A 21,325-nucleotide genomic window follows, 5' to 3' on the forward strand; every position below is an offset into this window, starting at 1 on the left:
TCAAGCATCAGATTGCCGTAGTTAACCAGGATAAACAACCCATGTTTTCGGGGCACCTGCTATCAGCCTGTCACGGTAAACCGAAGCATGAATGAGATGTGGTTCCCATCTTGTTGGGAAATTCAGGCACATACAGACATTAATATCAGGCAAAACTGAGACGGATGGCAAAATGTGCACGGAAGATTCCAGAGTGGAGAAGAGCCAAAGAGAGGGTCACTGCTGATGGGCGTGCCCCAGCGGCTTGGCCAGGTGGGGCTTCCAGAGGGTCCAGAAGAAGGAAATGGGTAGGATGGGGATGGGACAGGGCGTGTGTGGCGGGAGCCCATAGGAGGCAGGTAGCTCAGCAGAGATGCACTTTGGGAGGTCTGGCCAATTAGAGCCAATCCACTTGAAGACAGCCAAGGGAGATGGGGGCGGGCGCTGGAAAGTGTGCAAGGAAAATGAGTGTTTCCAATCTTCTTGTGCCTAAGAATGTCCCTTATTCCATCCTGACACCTGATCGAGAGTGTACCGAAGTAAATTTTCTTTCGGATGTTAGAGGCACTCTTGACTGGTTTTCTAGAATCTAGTGCTGCTGCTGGGAAGTCTTTTATTCTGATTCTTCATTTTTTTCTCCTGGAAGATGTTGGAAATATTCTCTTTATGCAGCTATCCTGAAATTTCATACTGAAGTCTCTTGTGGTTTTCTTTTTTTTCTTTTTCTTCTCCCATTAATGTTGCTGGGCAGTAAGCAGACCCTTTCACTATGAAAATTTCCAGAAAACTTTCCTCTGTCATTTCTTTGATAATTTTTTCCCACTCAATTTTCCCTTCCCTTTTCTGGAATGCACATCTTTTGGACCTCATTGATTGAAACTCTGTGTTCCAATATTTCTTTCACTGCTTTCTGCCAACATTATTTTCCAGCCCAGTTGTGTTTTTAGTTTCCAAGAGTTCTTTATAATTCTCTGAATGTTTTATTTATTTTCTTGCATTTTGTTAGTGGTTTTTGGGTGTAGAATATGCCCTATCTTTTGAGAATGTATAGTATTTTTAAGTGTATCTTGACATTTTGCTTTGCTCCCAGAATTGTCTCTATTTCTTCAAAGTTTCTTTCTGGGTGCCTGTTTCTCATATTAGAAGATTTTTTTCACACGTTTGGAGACTTTGTGTGTTACAGGCAGCGGGAAGGAGGACAGCAGAGTAAACAAGTTCCCAGTGTCTTTCCAGAAGCCCACACAATACTCTGCATATGCATTTTGGCAAGAAATTAAACACTGGCCGCATCTGCCAGCAGGAGCACAGAATGTATTCCGTTCGTTGGATGTATCGCGACCACAAGTGAAATTGGGGTGTTGTCACAACAAAGGAGGGGGGAGAAAGTGTTAACAGAGGTCAGTGTCGGTATCTAAAAGTCTTCTTCCTTGGGCTGCTAAATTCCTCCAGAGAAGACTTCTCCAGTTTCCCAACATTTTAACTTCCCATCAACAAGATGCAGGAGGTATCTCTGGCATGCCTTCTGCTTTCTTCCTAAGCATCACCTAAACCCACCCTAGGCAGGAGGGAACAGATGCGCAAATACCCAGCTTCCCATCCCTTCCAGATTTCAACAAAGGTGTTGGGTAGGCTTCTCAGGAGGTCCAGCTGGCATCGAGCCTCTGTTGCCCATCATAGAAACCTCGACAGCGCCCTTGTGTTGGCTTTTCTCCTTTTACTCACTCTGCCTGCTGCCCCACTCCTGCTTCCTGGGAACGTGTCCCCAGTAAAAATAACCACACCAAGGTCTGGAATTAGGCTTTGCTTTTGAAGAAATTTAACCCAAGGTAAAAAGTCCTCTCATGACTTAAGTTCTGAGCTCAGATTCTTGGAGCTCTTGTATTTACATAAAATGTCAGTGTAACAGCCAGAAAATACCACACAAAGAGGACTTTTAAAAAGGAGTAATTTTTGATTTCTTTGTTTCACTTCTCATTGTGGTTCGCTTTCAAGGACTCTCTGAAATATGGTTAAAGAAATACTATGAATTCAGTTCTCATCTCAACAATGTGTATATAGATGAGGTTTGGGCCAAGAACCTAGCATAACTAGCCAGTGTTCTGAATCTCCCATCTTCATGCCTGTAAAAGTGGACACAAGATGTCTCAGAAAATAGCATAGTCTGAACTTGACTCCAATGTTTGCACTTGTTACATTGATACAATGAACTCCTTCTCTCTCTCTCTCTCTCACTTTCCCTAGCACCTGGGACATGCAGGTGATGAGTTATTGTTGAATAAACGAATGAGTGACTGAATGAAATGATAGTATATCCAAGTTTGTTTTCTCATCTCATAAAATAAGTTGAGAAGAAAATGTGCTGACATATTTGAGGGAACCTGTGAAGGAAATCTAGTATTTACAAAGTATTTTGTGAATGGAAACAGTTTCTAAAATGTTAATGTCAATGTTATAATTCTGACAAGAAAACAAAGAACTTCAAATATAGTGAAATTTGCCATTCGTCTCTCTACTTTATATGAACTAGGCAGCAACATCTTCAGAAATTATAGATCACTAGTTAGTCATTTAATATATTTATTTCGAACCCAGTAATTTTTGAACCAGAATAAGGTACTGAATTACTAAATTATCTGTGAGGCTTAAAAACAGGAAAAGGAAATAGAATGTGTTAGTAATACATATATTCTACAATTCGCTAACTTAATGAATAATAAGCTGCATTATAGTCTAACTGCAGATATGACATTTTAATTATTTTTGATATCTGGATTAGCCATTATGGTCCCAGAGCCCTAAAGTTCTTGACAGAAAAGAACCACTATCAAAGGTATGCATCTCAGCTTAGTTTGATGTAATGGGATTCACTGAATTCTGTGCCTAGAGCTATTCTGTTTGTGCAGTAAATCTTCCTTGGGGGAGACTGGGCCCTCCTGTGTACCCCTGGAGAAGAAGAAATAAGGAACGACAGGTCCATTCACTAGCTCACTTGCTTAGACTCTAAAAGGACAGAGTAGGGCGGAGACAGAGGAGAATATGGTACCTCCCCTTTTTCTCCTTGTTGGGGAAGGTGACAGTAACCCTCACAGAGGGTTCAACTTTGTCCTTTCCTGTTGACTAAGCTGTCAGGACTGCCGGAAGGAAGCTCCACAGACTCCAGCCCAGCTTGCTCGATCCCAGCTCTGGAAGCTACAAGTCTAAAACCAAGGTGTGGGGAAGATAAAATTCTTTGCTCTGAAGGTCCTAGGAGGGATCCTTCCTCGCCTCCTCCTGGTTTCTGGTGGTTGCTGGCCGTTCTTGGCTTGCGGGTGCACCGTTCGCGTGTCTGTCTCTACGTTCGCGTGTCTCTGTCGGCTACGTGTCTGCGTGGCTCCTCCTCGCGCAAGGACCCCAGCCCTTACGTCCAGCCTGCTCCTGCGTAACCTCCTTTTACCTGGTTGCACCTTCAAAGACCCTAGTTCCAAATAAGGTCTTCTCATAGGTACCTACCACTGGGCTTCAACCTCTCTTTCTGGGAGACACAATTCAAGCCACAACATGGATCCACAGTATTTTTTCCGAGGGTGGAGAATAACACTGCGTTTCTAGTAAAGGCGAGAGGCACGGTTCATGCTGTTCCTGGTCTCTCCCCTTCACCAAAGCCCAGTGCTGAGCTGTATACAGCAGGGAAAGGAGATTCAGGTTATACACAAGCATTGCAGAAGTCGGGTAAGCAAGTACTGGTAGAGTGGATATTGAGGTGACAAGGAAGCTTCGCCTCCTCTCGAGGCGGAATCAGAGGAATCTGGAGACAACGGGTACTCCAGATGTATGTTCACAGAAGGCAGCTCCAGTGAGGACAGCGACAGCAAACTGCATTACTTATGTTAGGAAGAGTATAAACAGGACGCAGGAAAATGGCTGGGCAAACTGGGCTTTCCCTCTGCGGGCAGCAAGGGGGTGCGAGCAAGCGCGACTTGGCTTTGGTTTCTCAGCAGTTGAGCCATCGCTGGCTTCTGCCGATCCTGATGACCCTGTGAGCACCAAGGTCGAACGCGTAATATCTTGGTCCACTGAAGAAAAAGAAAACATCTGTTAAAAAAAAAAAAAAGATAAAATATTGAATTAGCTTTTAGATCTCAGATGTTTTCAGTTGTTTCTAATATAGCATTTAAATGCAAATGTGCTATTTTAAAAATTTAAACAAATTTATTATTATCATCATCATCATCATTATCATTATTATTATTTTACTTACGATCCTGCTGGAAAACCGCATCAACTCTGATTTCTATTCCTGGAAAGATACTCGCTATGGCTTTGGGATAACCTGGTTCCATGGATTGTCTTTGGTTATCATATCTGATGAGAAAAAAATCCCATGTTTTAAAATCAGTAAAGTATCTGACGACAACAGTTTTCTTTAAATTACGTGTACTTTATAAAGTGTCCTCACACATATTTTCTCATTCGGTCTTCATAATGTCTTATGTCCTGGGCCTAAAAATGGCGGAGTTCTCTACCTAAGGGTACAAAATCCTGTTTATAAAATATGTGGGTAGCATCAACACTGAAGCAGGCTTCTGATGGCTAGCACAATGTTATTTTCTGAAAGAAGGGTTTGCTTTTCTGAGATTTCCTCGACGGGTACAGAGTCAGTCTCTCTTCCTCTCACCCCCTGCCCACCCCCAGTAGTGAGGTAACAAGTCCAGTGTGGCCCCCACATTTTGTGGGCTCTCTTGAGTGTGTTAGAATTCATCTCTTGAGAATCAGCTTCTTTTTTTTTTTTAAGATTTTATTTATTTATTTGACAGACAGAGATCACAAGCAGGCAGAGAGGCAGGCAGAGAGAGAGAGGAGGAAGCAGGCTCCCTGCTGAGCAGAGAGCCCAATGCGGGGCCCGATCCCAGGACCCTGAGATTATGACCTGAGCCGAAAGCAGAGGCTTAACCCACTGAGCCACCCAGGCGCCCCAGAATCAGCTTCTTTCTTGGCCTCCCTTCCCGGGGCTTTTTCAAGGTTTGATTTGTTTCCTGACATAGAATCTTCAATACCATTGTGAAGACTTTTTAATTTTATAAAAATGACACTTTCCAAAGCCATGGCAACATCGATCATTTTGTGAGAAAGAATGCCTATCCGAGATCACCTGGGTTTTAGAACCTTCAGACGTCTGCTTGTTAGTGGTCTGTAGACAGTAAACAGGCAGATGTCCACCTCCAACTGAAACAGTTTGCCTTACCTCCAGATCTGGTCGTTTACGAAGAAGTAGGTCTTTCTCCTGTAGTAAACAGCTGCATCGATCGCTCGTACGCTGCTTGGGAAGCCGTGGTCTGAGATGTCCCTGGGATAACCTTGCTTGATGTCATAGCCATTCAGAGCCCAGTACTGGCTACCTGTCAATGAGTCGGGTCACACGTTAGATAAAGTTTTCTGCTTCTGCAATACCATGTGGCATCCCTTCTTAGTCTTGGTGTAAATTCTTCACAGAAACAACGGAACAGGAGTCTTGAAAAGACTGAGGTGGTCAGGTTCATCGGGCTGTATCAGCCCTCATGGTTCCCCAGCCCCCGATAACAACTCGGAGCCTGGCGAGCAGGGCCTCACGGCTGGGGGACTCCGTCAGGTCATGAGCCTTCGAAGCAGAGATGCTGTTTCAGCCGCGGGGGCTCGGACACTGTTAGGCCTGGGACGAGGAGGGTGGGACGGGGTGGGAAAGCAGGGCTGAGGTGGAAAGAGCTGCTCCAGCTCCCGGAGCAGTGAGTGGCCAGGTCCCGACCCAGCCCAGGTCTCTTGAGCAAGTCCAGTCGGGGTGACATGCTGTCATCAGCTCAGCTCCTCTCAGCCCGGAAGGGACCACAAAGAAATCCTCCCCTCGCTTCGGGGACAACGAAAACAGGGGGATAACTGTAGGCAGTTACCTTTAAATAGGAAAACGAGGTCCTCGTCCACATCCTCATAGGCTGCCTGTATGCCGTCCGGCAGGGACGGCCAGAAGAGGGAGATGAAGTTGAGTTCGACTCTTCTCAGCTGAGGGTGTCTCCTCCAGAAGTACCTAGCGGAGCACAGGGCTGTGAGCGGGCACCGTCCCCAGGCCCCCGTGCGCGCCCGCTCTGCTGACACTGCAGGGACGGTGGGACCCCGTCCCGGGGGCAATTTCTAGCACCGTGGCCAACGTGCGTGATGCTGTTCACCTCCGGGGTGCTTCCCAGGCTTTAGGGGAGCTCCTAGGAGTGACCTTCTAGGATCACATGTGCCCTGTCACCCCGACACACCCTGGCAAGGCTCGCTCTTGTTCCTACAGAATGCCTAGATTCTTTTGAGTTTTCCAGCAAAAGCAAAAGAGTAAATCCACCCCCGATCCCACAGTCACAAAGCAGCCGGTGGAAGACTGAAAACCCCAACCCGTGAGGTGACCTGCCCCAGCTTATCCTGGGCTCAGTCCATTCCCTGGACTGAATGTGGGCGGGAGTGGATGAGGTCTCGGTGTCTGATAAACCCACGGGTAGCCGGAGCCCGGGTCCCCACGCTATCACCCACATCTGAATGTTTATGTGTGTTTGCGTTTTTGGTTTTTTTTTTAATTTTCTGGGACATTTCGAGTTACCCAGAAAACACAACCCACTGCAAGGGGCTGCACAAGCCCAGGACCCGGAGGAAAAGGTGTGCGATGTGTCCCCCGGGGACTGATTAGAACCCAGCTCTAAGTCACGCTGGTAACTTAAGTCCAGGGAAGAAACAGTTCAATCTTATACTTGTCTTTGAAGAATAGTATTTCTCCACGGAGTGTGGTGATAGCATCAAACGTCAGTCTGGGGTCGCAGGCTGTGGGCGTGGTCGGTCCAGTTGGTTGGACGGGGTTGTTTGAAGGACCTTTTAAAAAAAGAGCTTTTTATCAGCTTCCGTCCAGTGTGACTGCTGGAGTACGTGGGATGCTCCTCAGGAAGTGGAGGACGAGAAAGCCTGCCAGACCCTCCCACAAGGGATCAAAGCAACCGTACACGTGGCCCTCTTCAAGTTACCTTAAACCGGAACGGTGGTTTTCAGAGATGCTCCAGGTTCAGTTGTGAAGTAAAATAGCTCAAATTCCGTGCCTCCCCCCTCCCCACGCTTTACTTCAAACTCCTCGTCCCATCCCTTTTCTCAAGGACGCCCCAGACAAGCCGGCGCCTCCCCAGGTGCCTGGGGCTCCAGCAGGGACCTCACCGTAGATGGCCTGGATGCCGTCGATGTCGTCCTGGGGGAGGGTGTAGGTGCTGGGGTCACGGAAGGCGTAGTTGGGGTACATCAAGGCTCCGGGGTCCGTGGAGTGTGCGAGCCCCAAGGAGTGGCCAAATTCATGGGCGGCGACGAGGAACAGATTGTAACCTGAAATGCAAGCATGTGTGGCGGGTGGTGGTTCCACGTGGCGGCAAGGGCGGGGACAGCAGGACCTCGAGGAACACGGCTTCCAGGCCAGCGGAGCTGGAGAAACCACCGCCCCTCCTCTCTCCCGCATTTCCCATTCAGGCACCTGAAGAGATGGAGGCTGGATGCATCAAGGTAGGAGCTGGGGGTTCGGGTGCGGGAAGCTCCTCATCAGAGCTCAGAAGCAAGAAATACAAATACAGCCTTTGCTCTGACTCTGGTATTGCACGGGTGTGGACCAGAGCCAGAGAGAAGGGAGTGGGCGGGGCGGGGGGCTCCATTGTCCTGAGGGGCTCCGCAGCCCGCTTCAGCCACCCAGGTCCTCACCCTTCAGTTAGAGAAGAGCCCTGCTGGGTCACGACCAGCCCCAGATGCAGACAGACCTGCCTGGCCTCCCTGACACCCCGTCAGCCGGCACCAGCGACTCCTAGATTCCCAGTTCTCCCAGCAGCTTCAAGGACTCTCCACCTCCCCCTGGTTGGAAAGAGACAAACCTGCTCCTTCCCCCAGCTTTAGCTTCCAGGAGCACAGTGCCTTCCCCAGCTGGGAACCCGACTTCCAAGGCTCACACTTCGGTCAGACAGAGCCCAAACTCCTTGGCAGAGAGCAAGGACCCCTCACCGGCCCGGCGGACACCTGAGGACTTGCTGTGAGAGGGGAACTCTTCACTCCAGCCGTCCTGCAGACACAACGTGCCCTGTCTTCCATGCTCACCTCTTAGAAAAGAGCACTTTCGACATGCAGGGCTGTACGATACGATTCAGTCCTTGCCACATTTGTGTCAAGTATTTAGAAATATTTCTGCAGTAAAGGGACTGGAGCCCACAGATTTTGGGTATGTTGTTAGAGGTCTTGCGACCAATAAGCTGGAGCCAAATCCAGGTTGATGGCCCCTGACGACAGCGTCCAGCTTCCCACTGACAGCTAGCCTGCTGAAATTCTACCCCTGCCCCAAGACGTTCTTTCTTGACCATCACATCCTTGCATTTTTGCATTTCTGAGTGCATCTCAAAAGCCTCTCTGAGTGCCGGAGCACGTTGTGAGGGGCTCTAGGGGGTGGGTCATGATGTACAGTCTAGACGGGGAGCTGTAGCTCAATGACGCGAGTGGCGCAGGACAGTGAGCAGAGTGGTCGAGAAAGAGAAACAGAGGCTGTTGGGATTCTGAGCAGAAAGGCCTCACTTCCAGCTAAAACACGAGACAGGGGTGGCGTGGGGCAGGGCAGAGAGGGATTTCAGAAGGGAGGTCTGGGGGTGCCATGTGAGCAGACAGGGGTGGTCGGGAGGCACGTGGTGTGATGTGGGAGCAGTCCATGCGCAGCGTGGCTGCTGCAGGGGGAACGGGAAGACAGGACGAAGGACGAGTTGGCCGACTCCCACAAGCCCTCGATGGCAAGGAAAGGCATCCAGATGTTATGTGGTCCAGAAACATGATACTGGAAGTTTACACCAGAGGGTAACGTGGTCCACCACGGGCTCTCCCAGTGTAAATTCTGCTGCGGTGCTGGGAAAGCTTAGAGCAGAACTGGAGGTAAACAGCCCAGGTGGGAATCTGGATCACTTAGTTCTGGTAAGAGGGGACCACCACGTGCACCAGCGGGGAGGGCAAGAGCAATTCAAAGTCCTGCAGAATGTTCTTTATCTTTGGCTAATCCCAGCGCCTAGTGCAGGGATTCGGGTGGGGCAAACACTCACAACACAGACACTGAGAAAAAGGTGGGAGGAGCAGGTTCCAAGCAAAGATGAAAGGTTCCTTTCCTATTTTCTAACGTGTTCTTCCTTCACGTGGTCCGACTCTTCTCATTGTCCGTCTTCTCCTGAGAGGGGTGGTTTGTCCCATAGGAACAACCACCCAAAACGAGCTCTGTGAAATGGAACAGCTCAACGAAAAATGGGGCGGCTGTTTTCTGAGTGGGGTAGTTTTCTCAATGAACCCGGTTGTTTCTGGATTTCAAAATAAGGACCTTCTCCAAACGTCATTAAATTTCAGGTTATTACAAAGAAACAGAAGCCCCGAAGCAGCGGCCCCCAAGCTTGTGAGGTTTTAGATAGTATTTTAGTTCTGTGAACCGCGTGCTTTCCGTAGCAAGTACTCAGCTCCGCCGTTGAACTGTGAGAACAGCCATAGGCGGAACATAAACAAGAAAGGGCGTCCCTGTTCCAATAAAACTTTATGCGAACAGGACAGGGCGGGATTTAGCCACAGTCTATAGCTTTTCGATGGCTGTCCTAGGAAAGCAAGGTGAATAATTAGCCTTAGGGCTTTTTGAAAACCTAAATTTACTTAGCATTATGAAGTCTCAAAAATTTAGAACGATCAGCCTGCATGAGTGTGAAAGGTTACAGTAACTCGGGCGTGCGTGTGTGTGTATGTGTGTGTGCACGCGCACAGGAGGGGCTTCTGATGGGAGGAAGCTTGGTGAGGAGCTGCAGGTTGACCCAATCCTGGTTAACTTACTGCTGGAATTTATGGTCCATATTTCGTCTTCATCGAAGTGCGCGTCTCCTCCAATACCTTGGCCCGGCTGGAAGGCATGAGCCAGGATCCCATTGGGTCCATCAAATGGAGAATTGTCGCCATGATCTGAAACAAGACAGTTTGTTGGGTCCCTGCCGAGTCCTGGGTTAGCCAGGAGGGCCAATCTGAGCACGACGAGCCTACCTCCTTGGACAAAAGAGATCTTGATGTCTGCTTCTCCCTGCGAGGTCTTGGTGAAGGTCAGGGATGATGCATTGCTCCACACTTGAAAGGCTTTCTTAATAGCCTCCTCCACATCGGCCTCTGACAACTGTGTGGTGTACTTAATAATCCTTAAAAATGAGAAGATGGGAGGAGGACTCATGGTTTAGAGGCCGGCTGTCAGCAGACCATGGTTCTCCCTCTGGGACGGAGCAGTGTATGTGACGAACCAGCCGTGGGGAGGGTCTGGGGTGGGAGGGGGATGGGAGTTGGGGCTGCAGATAGACCTGCCTCTGGACAGGTCATTCCTGATCTTTAAACTCAGTGTCTTTATTCCTAAGAGCATCATGAATAGTAGCTTGTAGAGGGGTTGAGGGGATTAAGGACATGTTAAGTATTCAGCCCAGAACTCATCAAACCACAGTACTGAAGCCATCCTGGGTATCGTTGCTGTGATCAGGACACACGGAACTGGGGTTGGTCTGCCCAGCAACGAGTGAGGCTGTTTGGGGTCCTCAGTGGAGTTCATGGAGACACTGCCTAGTGTTGCCCTGTCCTCTTGAGACTGCTGGGGGAGGAGGACCGGAGCATCAGGCTGTCAGGGAGGAGAGCCTGTGGTGTCTTTGCTCCTTCACACCAGCTCTGGCCGCCCCGGGCAGGGACACCTGTCTCCCACATACCCCGCGTCCTGGGACAGCACCCAGCCCGTCACAAAGCCTTGACAAACACCCCTGTCGGGCTCTGGGCTTGAACGTTCACCTGTAGGTCAGGTTGGTTTGTTCCCACTTGGGGTTTCCGGGGGTCAGCATGAAGTCCCCGCTGTCGGGCACCCCGCAGCGAGGTTCCCGCATCACCGCCAGCGTCTGCCGGTCTGGCTTCCCCGTCTCGCTCAGCCCGAAGAAACGCTGCATCTCTTTGAGCTTCTCAACGATCACGCTAGGGCTGTTCTGCCTCTGCGACCGCAGTCCTGTCCTCGGTAACTGGTAGAACTTTTCTAGGTAATCCTGGGCACAGACAGACACGGAAGGGGCCCTGCTGGGGCGCCGCCGCCCACCCCCCGGGCATCGCGCGCGCTCTCCGCATTGCCGCAGGCTCCTAACCGGCTAATGACCCGCGGGAGGGCAGCACGGATTCGGGGTCTGCTCTGAGAGAGCAGGGATGGCGAGACAGGACAGCCCTTCCACTCGGCATTCCGGTCAGTGTTGATACGCAAAAGCAGGTATTTCGTAAGGGACGAGGCCCACGTCCCCACGCAGAGTGCCGGTGCGCAGGCGGGAGCAGGTGGGAGCAGGCAGGAGTCTGGCAGGAGCCTGGCTCCTCCTTACAAAGAACAAGGGGCACCGGTGCGCGCGGATGTCTGCGGTGTTAACTGCACCGAAGTGGATTCTCTTTTAACCATCTTCCTGCTCCTGAAGAGAACGTTCCATCCTCCTCACTAAGACACGGGTGTGCCCAGATGCAGGGAAACTGCCCAGGTGACAATGTGGGTCCCCACTATCCCCAAGGCTTCCCAAATGAGAACTGACGGTGTCTCAGGAAGAACGGCGCCCTTGTGGACACTAGCCTTTTCCCCACCCGCCACCTCTGCAAGGGGCCACGCTGCTCAGGCCGCAGAGATGGGGGAAGGGGCTACGTCAGTGGTCTCTCTCGCCCCAAGCAGCTTGGGAACACCTGTCACCAGGCAGGTGACACAGGATAGGCACTTCTGTGCTCTTCCCACCTGTGGGACTCAGAGGCTTGGGCTCCAGTCTTAGCTCTGCTACGGTTTTTGGACACGTCATTTAAAGGACTTAAGATTCACTTTGGTCTCTCAAGTGAGAGTAAAACTAGCACCTCACAGGGTTGCAGGGAGGATGGATGAGGTGCCCAGCGGGGCGTCCCACACACGGTCAGCACTCGCGGAGCCCTCGCTGTTAGCCCCGGGGTTATTACTAGTCCCATTGTGAGAGGTATTTAAGAAAAAAGGAAAAGGACAAAACAAAAAGAACAATGCTTTTCTACAACTGCAATGCTAAGGAAATGACGTGTGACAAATCTGTGACAGCATTCCCTGGTGTTTCTTCAAAATTTGGCCTGACTTTTGTGTAATGATGGAAAATAACTAGTGGTTTTGCTTTATAAACATTTATAAACATGTATTTAGAAGCAGAATCTGCTGTAGGAAATCTCATTGTACCAAGAACTGACTTCTAGTTCCTTCTAAAAGCCCGTCCTCGCACTCTCTGGTTCCCCTGAGGTTTCTGGCTGCAGAGATAGTACAGAAAGCATCAGACATGGAGGAACTGGGTTGCATATAACGGATGGGGAGAATCTTAGGTGAGTGAGAAAGAAAACCACTTAGTTTCATAGTTAAAACCATTCCTTCTTGAATAGCATGGAGGACACTAGGATAAGGACGGGAAAAACAAAGGGGGAGGGATCAGTGGGAGATGAACCATGAGAGACTATGGACTCCGAGAAACAGACTGAGGGTTTTGGAGGGGATGGGCGAGCCCAGTGGTGGGCATTAAGGAGGGCGTGGATTGCATGGAGCACTGGGGTTATACGCAGACAATGAATCATGGAACACGACATCAAACACGAATGACGTACTGTACGGTGACTAACATGACACAATAAGAAATAAAATAAAATAAAGCCATTCCTTCTCTCAATGGATCTCCAGCTAGGAACCCTCCAGATCCCGGAAACGAGATGTTTGAGCTCAAACAGCTTCCACATAACTTCTTTCAGGCTGATTTAATTAAAAAGTAGAAACAAGCCATACAGTTGCCTAAGAACCAGCACGTCGACCACCGACCCACCGGAGAGCTCGTTTACCTGAACGACTTGTGCGTCCGTCTCTTCTGGGGACCCCCCAGGGACTGGGAAGGCCTGGGAGAGCCGCACGGACAGGAGGATCAGGAGAGGCAACGTCTTCAGACGGAACATGGCCTTTTCTGCAAACGCTGCCCTCCTGGCCTTCCTCTGGGAGGAGTCCCCTCCGCTGTGGGTGTTTCCAGCTCCCCAGATAGTGGGTAAGTCACTGCTCTCTCTTCTGGTCCCTTATAAAAGCCACGTCTGCAACAGTTGCCCCATCGGGAGTGTGAAGTAATACATTATGCCCCGACGCTGTTGCAACGTTCCAGTGATTTAGTCCCCCAGACCCGGCGGGTGGGGGCAGGGGGAGGGGTCGCTTTCAGTAGGAAAAAATAAGCGCAAATTGCTCTTCTTTGCTCTTGGGGTTTTGGTTAGAGACTGACTTTGGCACAGTTGTGTGGTCTAGGAGAAGGCACGGGGGGTTACTCCCGAAGGAGACGGTCAGCCGCTGTCTGTGGCTTACGTCTTCTAGTCAGGGACGTCGCCGGGGCTGTGTTGGTTCATGGAGGGGCATGGCCGGGTTAGCCGTCATTAGCCTGGGACCAGGGGGCCCCGTTCTAGAGGCTCTGCACACAGCCGCCCTTGCTGGGAGGAGAGCGCGTCTGGGTCGGGGGTCGGCAAGCAGGGTTGGTGTGGGCGTCCTGGGACAGCCGCTGGGGGATGGGATTCCGGCCTCCGTGGATTAGAGAAGTCTGCGTGCTGGACGCCCCGTGGGAAGGACGAGGAGAGCAATGTGGACGGTGACAATAATAAACAATCAGTCACATATTTATTACGTCCTGGACATAACTTGCTGTGCATCTGTTATAACCTCACGCGGCCTTGGGATGCTGGCTTCCTGTATTCTGCAGGGGAAATCATCTCCAGAGAAGGGAGAGGACTTGTGCGAGTCACAGGTTAAGAAGGGGGCAGTTAGGATTCAGCCCAAGTGCGGTGTTTGGCGAGCCTGAGCCATCAGGCTCTCCCACCGGGGCACCCAGCTGGCCCACGACGGAGCAGGGTGGGGTCCAAGCGGGGAACAACCAGGTCCCAGGTCCGGCTCACAGATGAGGAATGGAAACCCTCCAGAGAGGGTTTTTAGACCAGGTGGCTGCCCTGGTCAGGGAGCGGGGGTGGGCTTAAATTCCTGTGCCTTGGTCCCCCTTATCTGACTACGTGCACAAGATGATGTCACTGAATGATCTTTGCGTGTGCTCACTTCTGTACCTTTACATGTTCTGCAAGGGCGGCTGTTTCGGGTATAAATGTGTGCCTCCACGTGTGTGACACGGACATGTGTTAGCATGTAAATGATGCCTTTGAGATGCTACGGTCAGTAGTTCAGGTCCCTCCTGGTGTGTCTCATGTGATTTCTAAAAATGCAAAACACTCCAGGTGCTGTCATGAGTACGAGATTCCTGGAGGTAAGTTAATAGTGGTTCAGGGCGCCTGGGGGGCTAAGTCATTAAGTGTCTGCCTTCGGCTCAGCTTGTGATCTCAGGGTCCTGGGATCGATCCTTGCATCAGGCTCCCTGCTCAGTGGGGATTCTGCTTCTCCCTCTCCCAGTCCCCCTGCTTGTGATCCCCCTCTCTCTAAATAAAGTCTTTAAAAAAATAATAGCAGTTGAGACAAAATGCTATAGGAGTCTGGAGGAAAAAAACTATGGTGGGGGTAGGTGCAATCAAGGAAGGCTTCCTGGAGAAGGTCGACTTTGAGCTAGACCTTGAAGGGGAAATGAGATGTGGACATGCTGAGATGGGGCAATCCATTCCCTGTACGCGTGCGGATGCTCCCCACCTCCCTGCCAGGTTGTTCAAGCTGCCCTAAGGTCGTGATCGCGGCAGCCGTCCCTGGGCCCCAACTCAATCACGCTGTGACTTCCTCCACATTAGGTCTTCAGTGAAAACACCTCGTCTGACTGAAGAAGAGTGCCTTCACCTTGGTCTACCCTTAGTTACGCTGATGCACTGGCTTCCTCACAGGTCATAAAGGCACTTGCTTCCGAACATAATGATTTAGATAAGAACCCAAGGCTGGTGCTGTTTCTGTAAATGTTGTATTAGACAGAACTGTCCCAAAATAAAAGTGGAACTACCAGATGTCCCAGTAACCCACTTCTGGGCATTTACCCAAGGAGGAAAACAACAACAACAAAATGAACAAACAACAACAACATCTGCCTCTGGGGGACACGAGGCTGCCGGAGGGGAGGGGGGCCAGGGAGAGAGAAGAAACGGGGGGGGGGACGGAGTGAGAGGCCTGAGCTGGCAGGTATAAACCAACTGAGTCCCCAAGAGGGCAAGGACCGGGAAACAGGAAGAGTGTAGTACCTGCGTGTGGGGACAGATGGCGCCAGGTCCTCCGCGGTGACAGGAGGGTTCCGGAGCAGGAGGTGGAGAAGGCCGTGGGCGCATTTCCAGAGCCTCCCGTTCCTGATTGGAAATCCTTTCTTCACGTCAGGCCACCACGTACCCGCACGACGTCTGCTCCTCCCGCCTTCTGATGCCCAGAGCCCAGGGTCCCTCAGGCCCTCTCGCCTCTGAAAACCTGCTACGGGGAAAGGATCAGTCCCCGCTCAGGGCCGCACCCCCTCCTGTCCCCGCCAGCGTGGGGCTGCCACACACCACCAGTCATGTACACTTTAGTATGAACTCAGGGGCTATTTGCCTTCTGAGTCAACTTAAGAGAGAGAATAAAAGCAAATGCTTTATTAAAAATGAAGGCTTTTTTCCATATAACAGGAGTTTTGGACCAAGTAAGAAGATGGAAGAAATAAAGTTTTGGACGGGCATGAGCCAAGGCAGGGTCTTTAGTTGGGGAACGCCATCCCCTCTGACAGCAACCTGGCCCAGTTATCTGCTGTGCTGTCCCACAGCAGAGAGACCAACTTGGATTTTTATAGCTCAGCTTTGCTTTTAAGGCCCAAGATTTAGTCTGTTTTTAGGCCCAAGATTTAGTTGCAAAATTTAGTCTGTTTTCTCTTTAATTAAAATAAAGTGTGGGGGAGTCCCCAGCCATGTGAGATGGGCACAGGCAGCTCGCCAAGCTGTCTGGACATGTGGACGTGTGGACGTGTGCCTGAATCCTGAAAGGGGAGTCAGAGGTCACAATGAGGCCTGCGACCCAGCCGGGGAAGCGGGGTGCGCCAAGCCTAGGAACATCCCCAGGGATGAACCCCAGAAGCAAAGGAAAAATGTCCCATGCATCGTGCATGCTTGAACTCAGCCCATCAGGACGGGGCCTCCCCTGTGATGGAGTCGACAGGATCATTACTGGGGTCGGTTGTGCGGAGGGGTCAAGAATACGGCCCTTGAAATCACACTACCTGGGCTCAAGTCTTCGCCACTTCGACTCGTGCGACTCACCTGGGCCCTTCCGAGTCTCCCGTGTCACCCCCGCCGACCCCGCACGTTGGTGCCTCCCTCGCGGGCATTGGGAGGTTGGGGCACCAGGCCAGGGCCAAGCCCGTGTGAACCCACCAGTGTGCTGTCCTCTTGGTGGGATGGAGGTGGGGAGGCCAGGTGTGCATTCCGCAGGCCGAGTTAGCACTGCTGAAAGCTCTTCTCTCCCAGAAAGAGAAGTGTTCATGGGCAGTCCTCACGGCTCCCACCAACTACAGGGACCCAGTGAGAGCTGCTGTCTTGTGGCTGGCAGGTGGGGGTGGGTCCGACAGGCAGATGAAGCCGATGAGCGGGTGTGGTGGACCCCATGCTGGCAGGGATGGGAGGGGGCGCTGCCCTGAGTGGTGACCAGCCTCTCCTGACCTCGTTCATTAGCTTCTGAGTTCCCGTGTCTTCCCCTCCCAGCTGGAGGGGGCTGACGATGGCCCGTCCGCGACTGTCCACCAGCCAGGCTGACCGAGACGCCCGAGGACAGACCGGGAATGACGGTCATCTCCATGCCAGGCTGCTCGGGCCTCTGGAGACAGGAAGCTGCCCGTGACTTTGCAGAGTTCTGTCTCGTCCCCAGTCCGTCCCTCCAGCCTGCGCCGCGAGTCTCACTGTTCATGTTTCCTGAGCCGCGGGTTTTCTCAATCTGCCCCATCTCCACGGTGCCTGAAGCCCGCGGCATGGGAGGACGCCCCTCTTCCCTTAGGGGACAGTGTGCTGTGGCGTCCGTCCTCCTGGAGCCCCGTGAGCACCCTGTGGTGGGTCCAGGCACCTCTCGGTATTTCGACGCCAGAGCCCACCCCGCGCACAGCAGCCGGTGCTCACGGCGCTGCCCACCGGCTCCGAGCCTCCTCCGAGGGGTTCGTGCCGCTCACCGCATGGTCCACCGGGCCCTGCTCTCTCTTGCCTCACCAGTGCTTCCCAACCGGCTTCTATTTTTAACCTGAAATACCACAAAAACAGGCCCTACACCCTGTGACCGGCCAGCCCAGGGCCCGAGCCTCCTGCGACTGCTGGGACGAGGCGGCTCACGGTTCTGCAGGAGGACGGGTCTCCCGGGGGGAAGTCAAGGTTCCCGCAGGCTCTGCGCCCTGCTCCGGGCTCCGGGGGAGAACCAGCTCCTTGCTGTCTCCAGCTTCTGGGGGGCCAGCGTGCCTGGGCTGCGGCCCCCTCCTCTAGCGACAAAGCCAGCGAGGGTCGTCTCCCGGCGCGTCTTCCCGCCTCCCGCCCTGCGTTGATTGCTGTCAGCCGGCGTCCTGCGCGTGCCGGGGCTCGTGTGATTGCATTGGGCGCACCTGCATCATCCCTTCTGCTCTCAGCGTCCTCCACCTCCATCGCACCTGTCCAGGCTCCTTTGCCCCATGAAGTAACTATTCACAGGCCGCGGGGAGTAGGACGAGGTCCTCCGGGTATTTACTCTGCCTACGACGGGCAGTCATTCTCGGTGGGAAGGGAGCGGGTGGTCCGGACGTGTGTGGACAGTCTGTGGTCCGCCTGTCCCAGAATCCCGGGGCAACCCGCACATGCTGTGGTCCCTGTTCTGACTTTCAGCACCAAGAAGGTATCGCTCCACTATTTACTCAACACCCTGTGTAAGTCGGGTGTGGTCCTAAGTGCCTTTGTGAAGTCCCTTTCAGGAAGTCTCCCGAGTCTGAAGCAGGAACAGGATCAGAGAGGTCAAGTGAATGATCCAAGGTCACACAGCCAACAGGCGTGTCCTGTACGGGGATAGGGGGACCCATATGTAACTCTAACCCGAAGCCGTCTCTGTTAAAGCTCAACGAGGTCACAGCCTGGGGTTGACCTTTCACCCCAGGAGCTGCTGCTTTAAACGTCACGCTGAGGTCACCGTAGGACTATTCTAGGTCATCTTTCTCCTGGATTCCCAAGTGTGATTGCCGAGGACATGGGGACGGAGAAGCCTGAGAAGGCTGCGGTCACAGGCGGCCACTTTCTCTTTCGCACGTGGGGCTGACGTCTGGAGCCCCGGGCTGGACCTGTCACCCTCTGTGCTCCTCCCTTGACCTTGGACAAGCTCCACAGTCTCCGCGCTGCAGGCGCACAGCCCCGAGGAACCGCGCCGCTGTGAGGTCCAGCACACACCCCCGACGCCTCGGTCTCCCCAAGTGTCCCCGGTGGGGACAACAGCACCCACGTCCCAGGGACGCCGGGAGGCAGGCATGGGAAGTGCCCAGCCCACAGCCCGCGCGGTGTAGGCCAGCGGCTGGACGGTGGCTGTGAGACCCTCTCGCGGGACGGCGTGGGCTCCGACGAGACAGCGGATGACAAGTAGTTCATAAACCGATGTGCCCCTCCGAGGACTTACTTTAGACATCATGTGAGAGTCTAGTAATACAGGCCTGCACACGTTTCTGTGAGAAAGAGCAATTTCAAACACCCAGAAGGATGACAAGGGAATGGGACGTCCCGTAGAGGTGACCACGTCAGCGTTCGGATGTCTCTATGCCGGTGTTCGTAAAGCTCATTCTTGGGTACAGGTGAGGTGTCCGGGACTGGTGTCCCCAGTGTCAACGCAGACGCCCCAAGGCTGGGCTGGCAGGCGAGTGGTGTGACCCACGTCCTGGGAGACGGGGATCTGCCCGGCGCTGAGCTGGTGCTGGGCTGGGCCATGGGAGGCCAGGAGGGGGCGCTCGGGGTCCACAGGGCAGCTGCGTGGCCGGCGGCCGCCTGAGCAGAAACCATGCAGGCCACCGGCCAGGAGGGAACGAGGCAGCTTCGAGGGACCCCTGGGCATCACCACCCAGCCAGCGCTCCTCGGGTGCGGCTTGCCGCAGGCGAGAACACAGACAGAGAAAGCTCCCTGAAGGGCCAGAGTCCCTCTGCACCAGGGTCGTCCTCCATGCGCTTAAAAGCACCTTCTCAATGTCCCATTGTGGGTCTGACAGACAGGCCACGTGTGGTCAAATGGGCTTCATGCATGGCATGTCCCACCGTGGCTCGGACCCGTCTAGAGGCCACAGGACCGCGCACCAGCCCACGGAGCTTTTTCCCTGCCGAGCAGCTTCTCAGGGAGTTCAGGGGATGAAGGAGGGCAGCTGGACCGCCTATGGGGGGCGGGGGGATGCACCCCAAAGTCCGGACGCATCGCCGTTTGCTGCGGAAATAGTAGAAGGAAAAGTTTCATCCAAGGACAGTTGAAGACTTGCTGACTACCTGCCGTCCGCAGGAAGGAGGCCTTGTGGCCCCTGCAGGAAGCTGGTGTTGGTGCAGGGAAGGGAAGGAGGGGGGTGCCGAGCCCCCAGTGTCTGTGGCCTTCCTGCCCGTCTTCCCGCTCCTCAGCACTGAGCATGTCAGGACAATGGCCTCGGGGAACTTTCTGCTCAGGCCCCTCTGTCTGTCCATTCCTGAGCTTGACGCCCCCCACGCAGCGGGAGCCACACTGTCCCCCGTCTTTTCCTTGCCCCCACGGTGCATGCCCAATCCGGGGGCCTGCGTCCTGGCTGGCTACCCCTGCTGCAGCACTCTTCCCCGGCCGTCCAGGTGCCCTGCCCTTGCTCCTCCCCCAGGCGTCCCTGCCAGGGCCCCCTTGTCCGGAGTGTCAACCCGACAGCTGGGGACACTGGGGACAGGCTTCACTCCCCTCACCCTGGGTGGGTCCCCAGAACGTCGCCGTCTTCCCACATGCTCTGTTTCTAGATTGTATTACTCTTTGTCTTCCCCGAGCAGAAATCCCCACGAACACAGCTCTTGATATTTTGCTGATGAATCCAAAACGCCTAAAACAGAGCATCACATACATGGTGGTCAAAACGTACTTTTTCTTTTATTACAATAGAGAGACTACTTAATATGACGTTTGCTCCGTGGAAAATCCGGGTGATAAAAATGTGTGTACAATATGTTTTCATATTTAGAGAGAAAAACAAGCATTCAAATATCAGAGGTGTATGACCCACAATATTAACGGTGTTTATTGTTGGGTGATGAGATTACACATGACTTCTGCTGTGTTTTTGGGATGTTTAGGGTTTTTGAGGTAAATGAACATTTTAGCCCAGAAGAGCCCCACATCACCTGCACTCACAATTCACTGTCCGTAACTACCGATCTGACCCCAAACCATTGCACTGGGCTAGAGTGCGACCCTTGCATGTGTCCAGCAAGACCTGGAAACATGTGGGGAAGAGTAGAAATCATGAAAACGTGGTGAGAGCTAGAACCCATCTCTGCTTGACCAGATAGCACACAGGTGTTCTCCAAGACATTAACCTGATAATCCGAGTTCCTCCTTCTAACTTGTAATGCCACCTCTGTCCTCCCGAGGGCATGTTTCTGGACTCGTACTTGGTTCCGTTAGCGTCTGTCTTCCCTTCTGTATCGGCCCATGCCCTGATGTCACAGTGGCTCAGTGACGTGTTTTCATGTCTGCTGGGACTCCCTCTGTCTTTGTTCTTTGTCAAAACTCTTAGCTCCTTGTGTGTATTTGTTCCTTGTAAAAAACTTCAAAATCAGGGTTTCAAGTTTCCTAAATAATCCCATTGGTATTTAATAGAAGTTTCATTACATTTATAAATTAATTTGGGGGAAATTTTCATCTTTAGAGTGTTAGATCACTCCATACACTTATATGGTGTTCGGATTGTCTCCTTTAATAGGGTCTGAAAATTTTATTTATTGGAGTCTCATTTTGTTTTCACTAAATTATTTCCTACATATATCGTAGATTTTGCTGTAGCTGTTAGTACTTTATTTTCTTTATTTTATCTACTTGTTTATTGTGAGAGTATAGGAATATAAAGGATTTTGATGTGTTGGTATTATGTTTGGAAACCCTGAAATGTCTGTCTTGTCCAAAGAGTTTTGATTCTTTTGGGCTCTTCGTGGTAAGCGACCGAACGGTCTTCGGATAACAGTAATCTGGGCCTTCCCTGGCCTTTCCACCTGATGGGACTTTTACCTTCTTTGCCATTGTTATTCCTCTTGTCCTGATTCTTGGCCAGACTCCAGTACTGTGTGGACCAAGTGCCAGTGATGTAGCTAGCCTTGTCGTCTCTGCAGTGTCAACGGGACGGTGACTCGGCTTCTCCTTACG

The 21,325-nt window shown here is 52.3% G+C and overlaps 1 protein-coding gene across 1 annotated transcript; it reads right to left on the minus strand.

Annotated features, from left to right (window-relative positions):
• Positions 1-3,949: 3,949 nt before the first annotated feature.
• On the minus strand, positions 3,950-13,424 carry MMP8 (matrix metallopeptidase 8). Its single transcript, XM_032844089.1, has 11 exons — positions 13,287-13,424; positions 12,865-13,104; positions 10,804-11,048; positions 10,027-10,175; positions 9,823-9,948; positions 7,165-7,326; positions 6,714-6,831; positions 5,880-6,013; positions 5,201-5,354; positions 4,217-4,320; positions 3,950-4,050 (listed from the first exon to the last, which is right to left on the minus strand). The coding sequence occupies exons 2-11, from the start codon at positions 12,973-12,975 to the stop codon at positions 3,950-3,952; spliced, it is 1,404 nt and encodes a 467-aa protein (XP_032699980.1). The 5' UTR covers positions 12,976-13,104; positions 13,287-13,424.
• Positions 13,425-21,325: the final 7,901 nt, after the last annotated feature.

This window comes from Lontra canadensis, unplaced genomic scaffold (assembly GCF_010015895.1).
Source record: "Lontra canadensis isolate GAN:19392208 unplaced genomic scaffold, GSC_riverotter_1.0 scaffold147, whole genome shotgun sequence".
NCBI lineage: Eukaryota > Metazoa > Chordata > Mammalia > Carnivora > Mustelidae > Lontra > Lontra canadensis.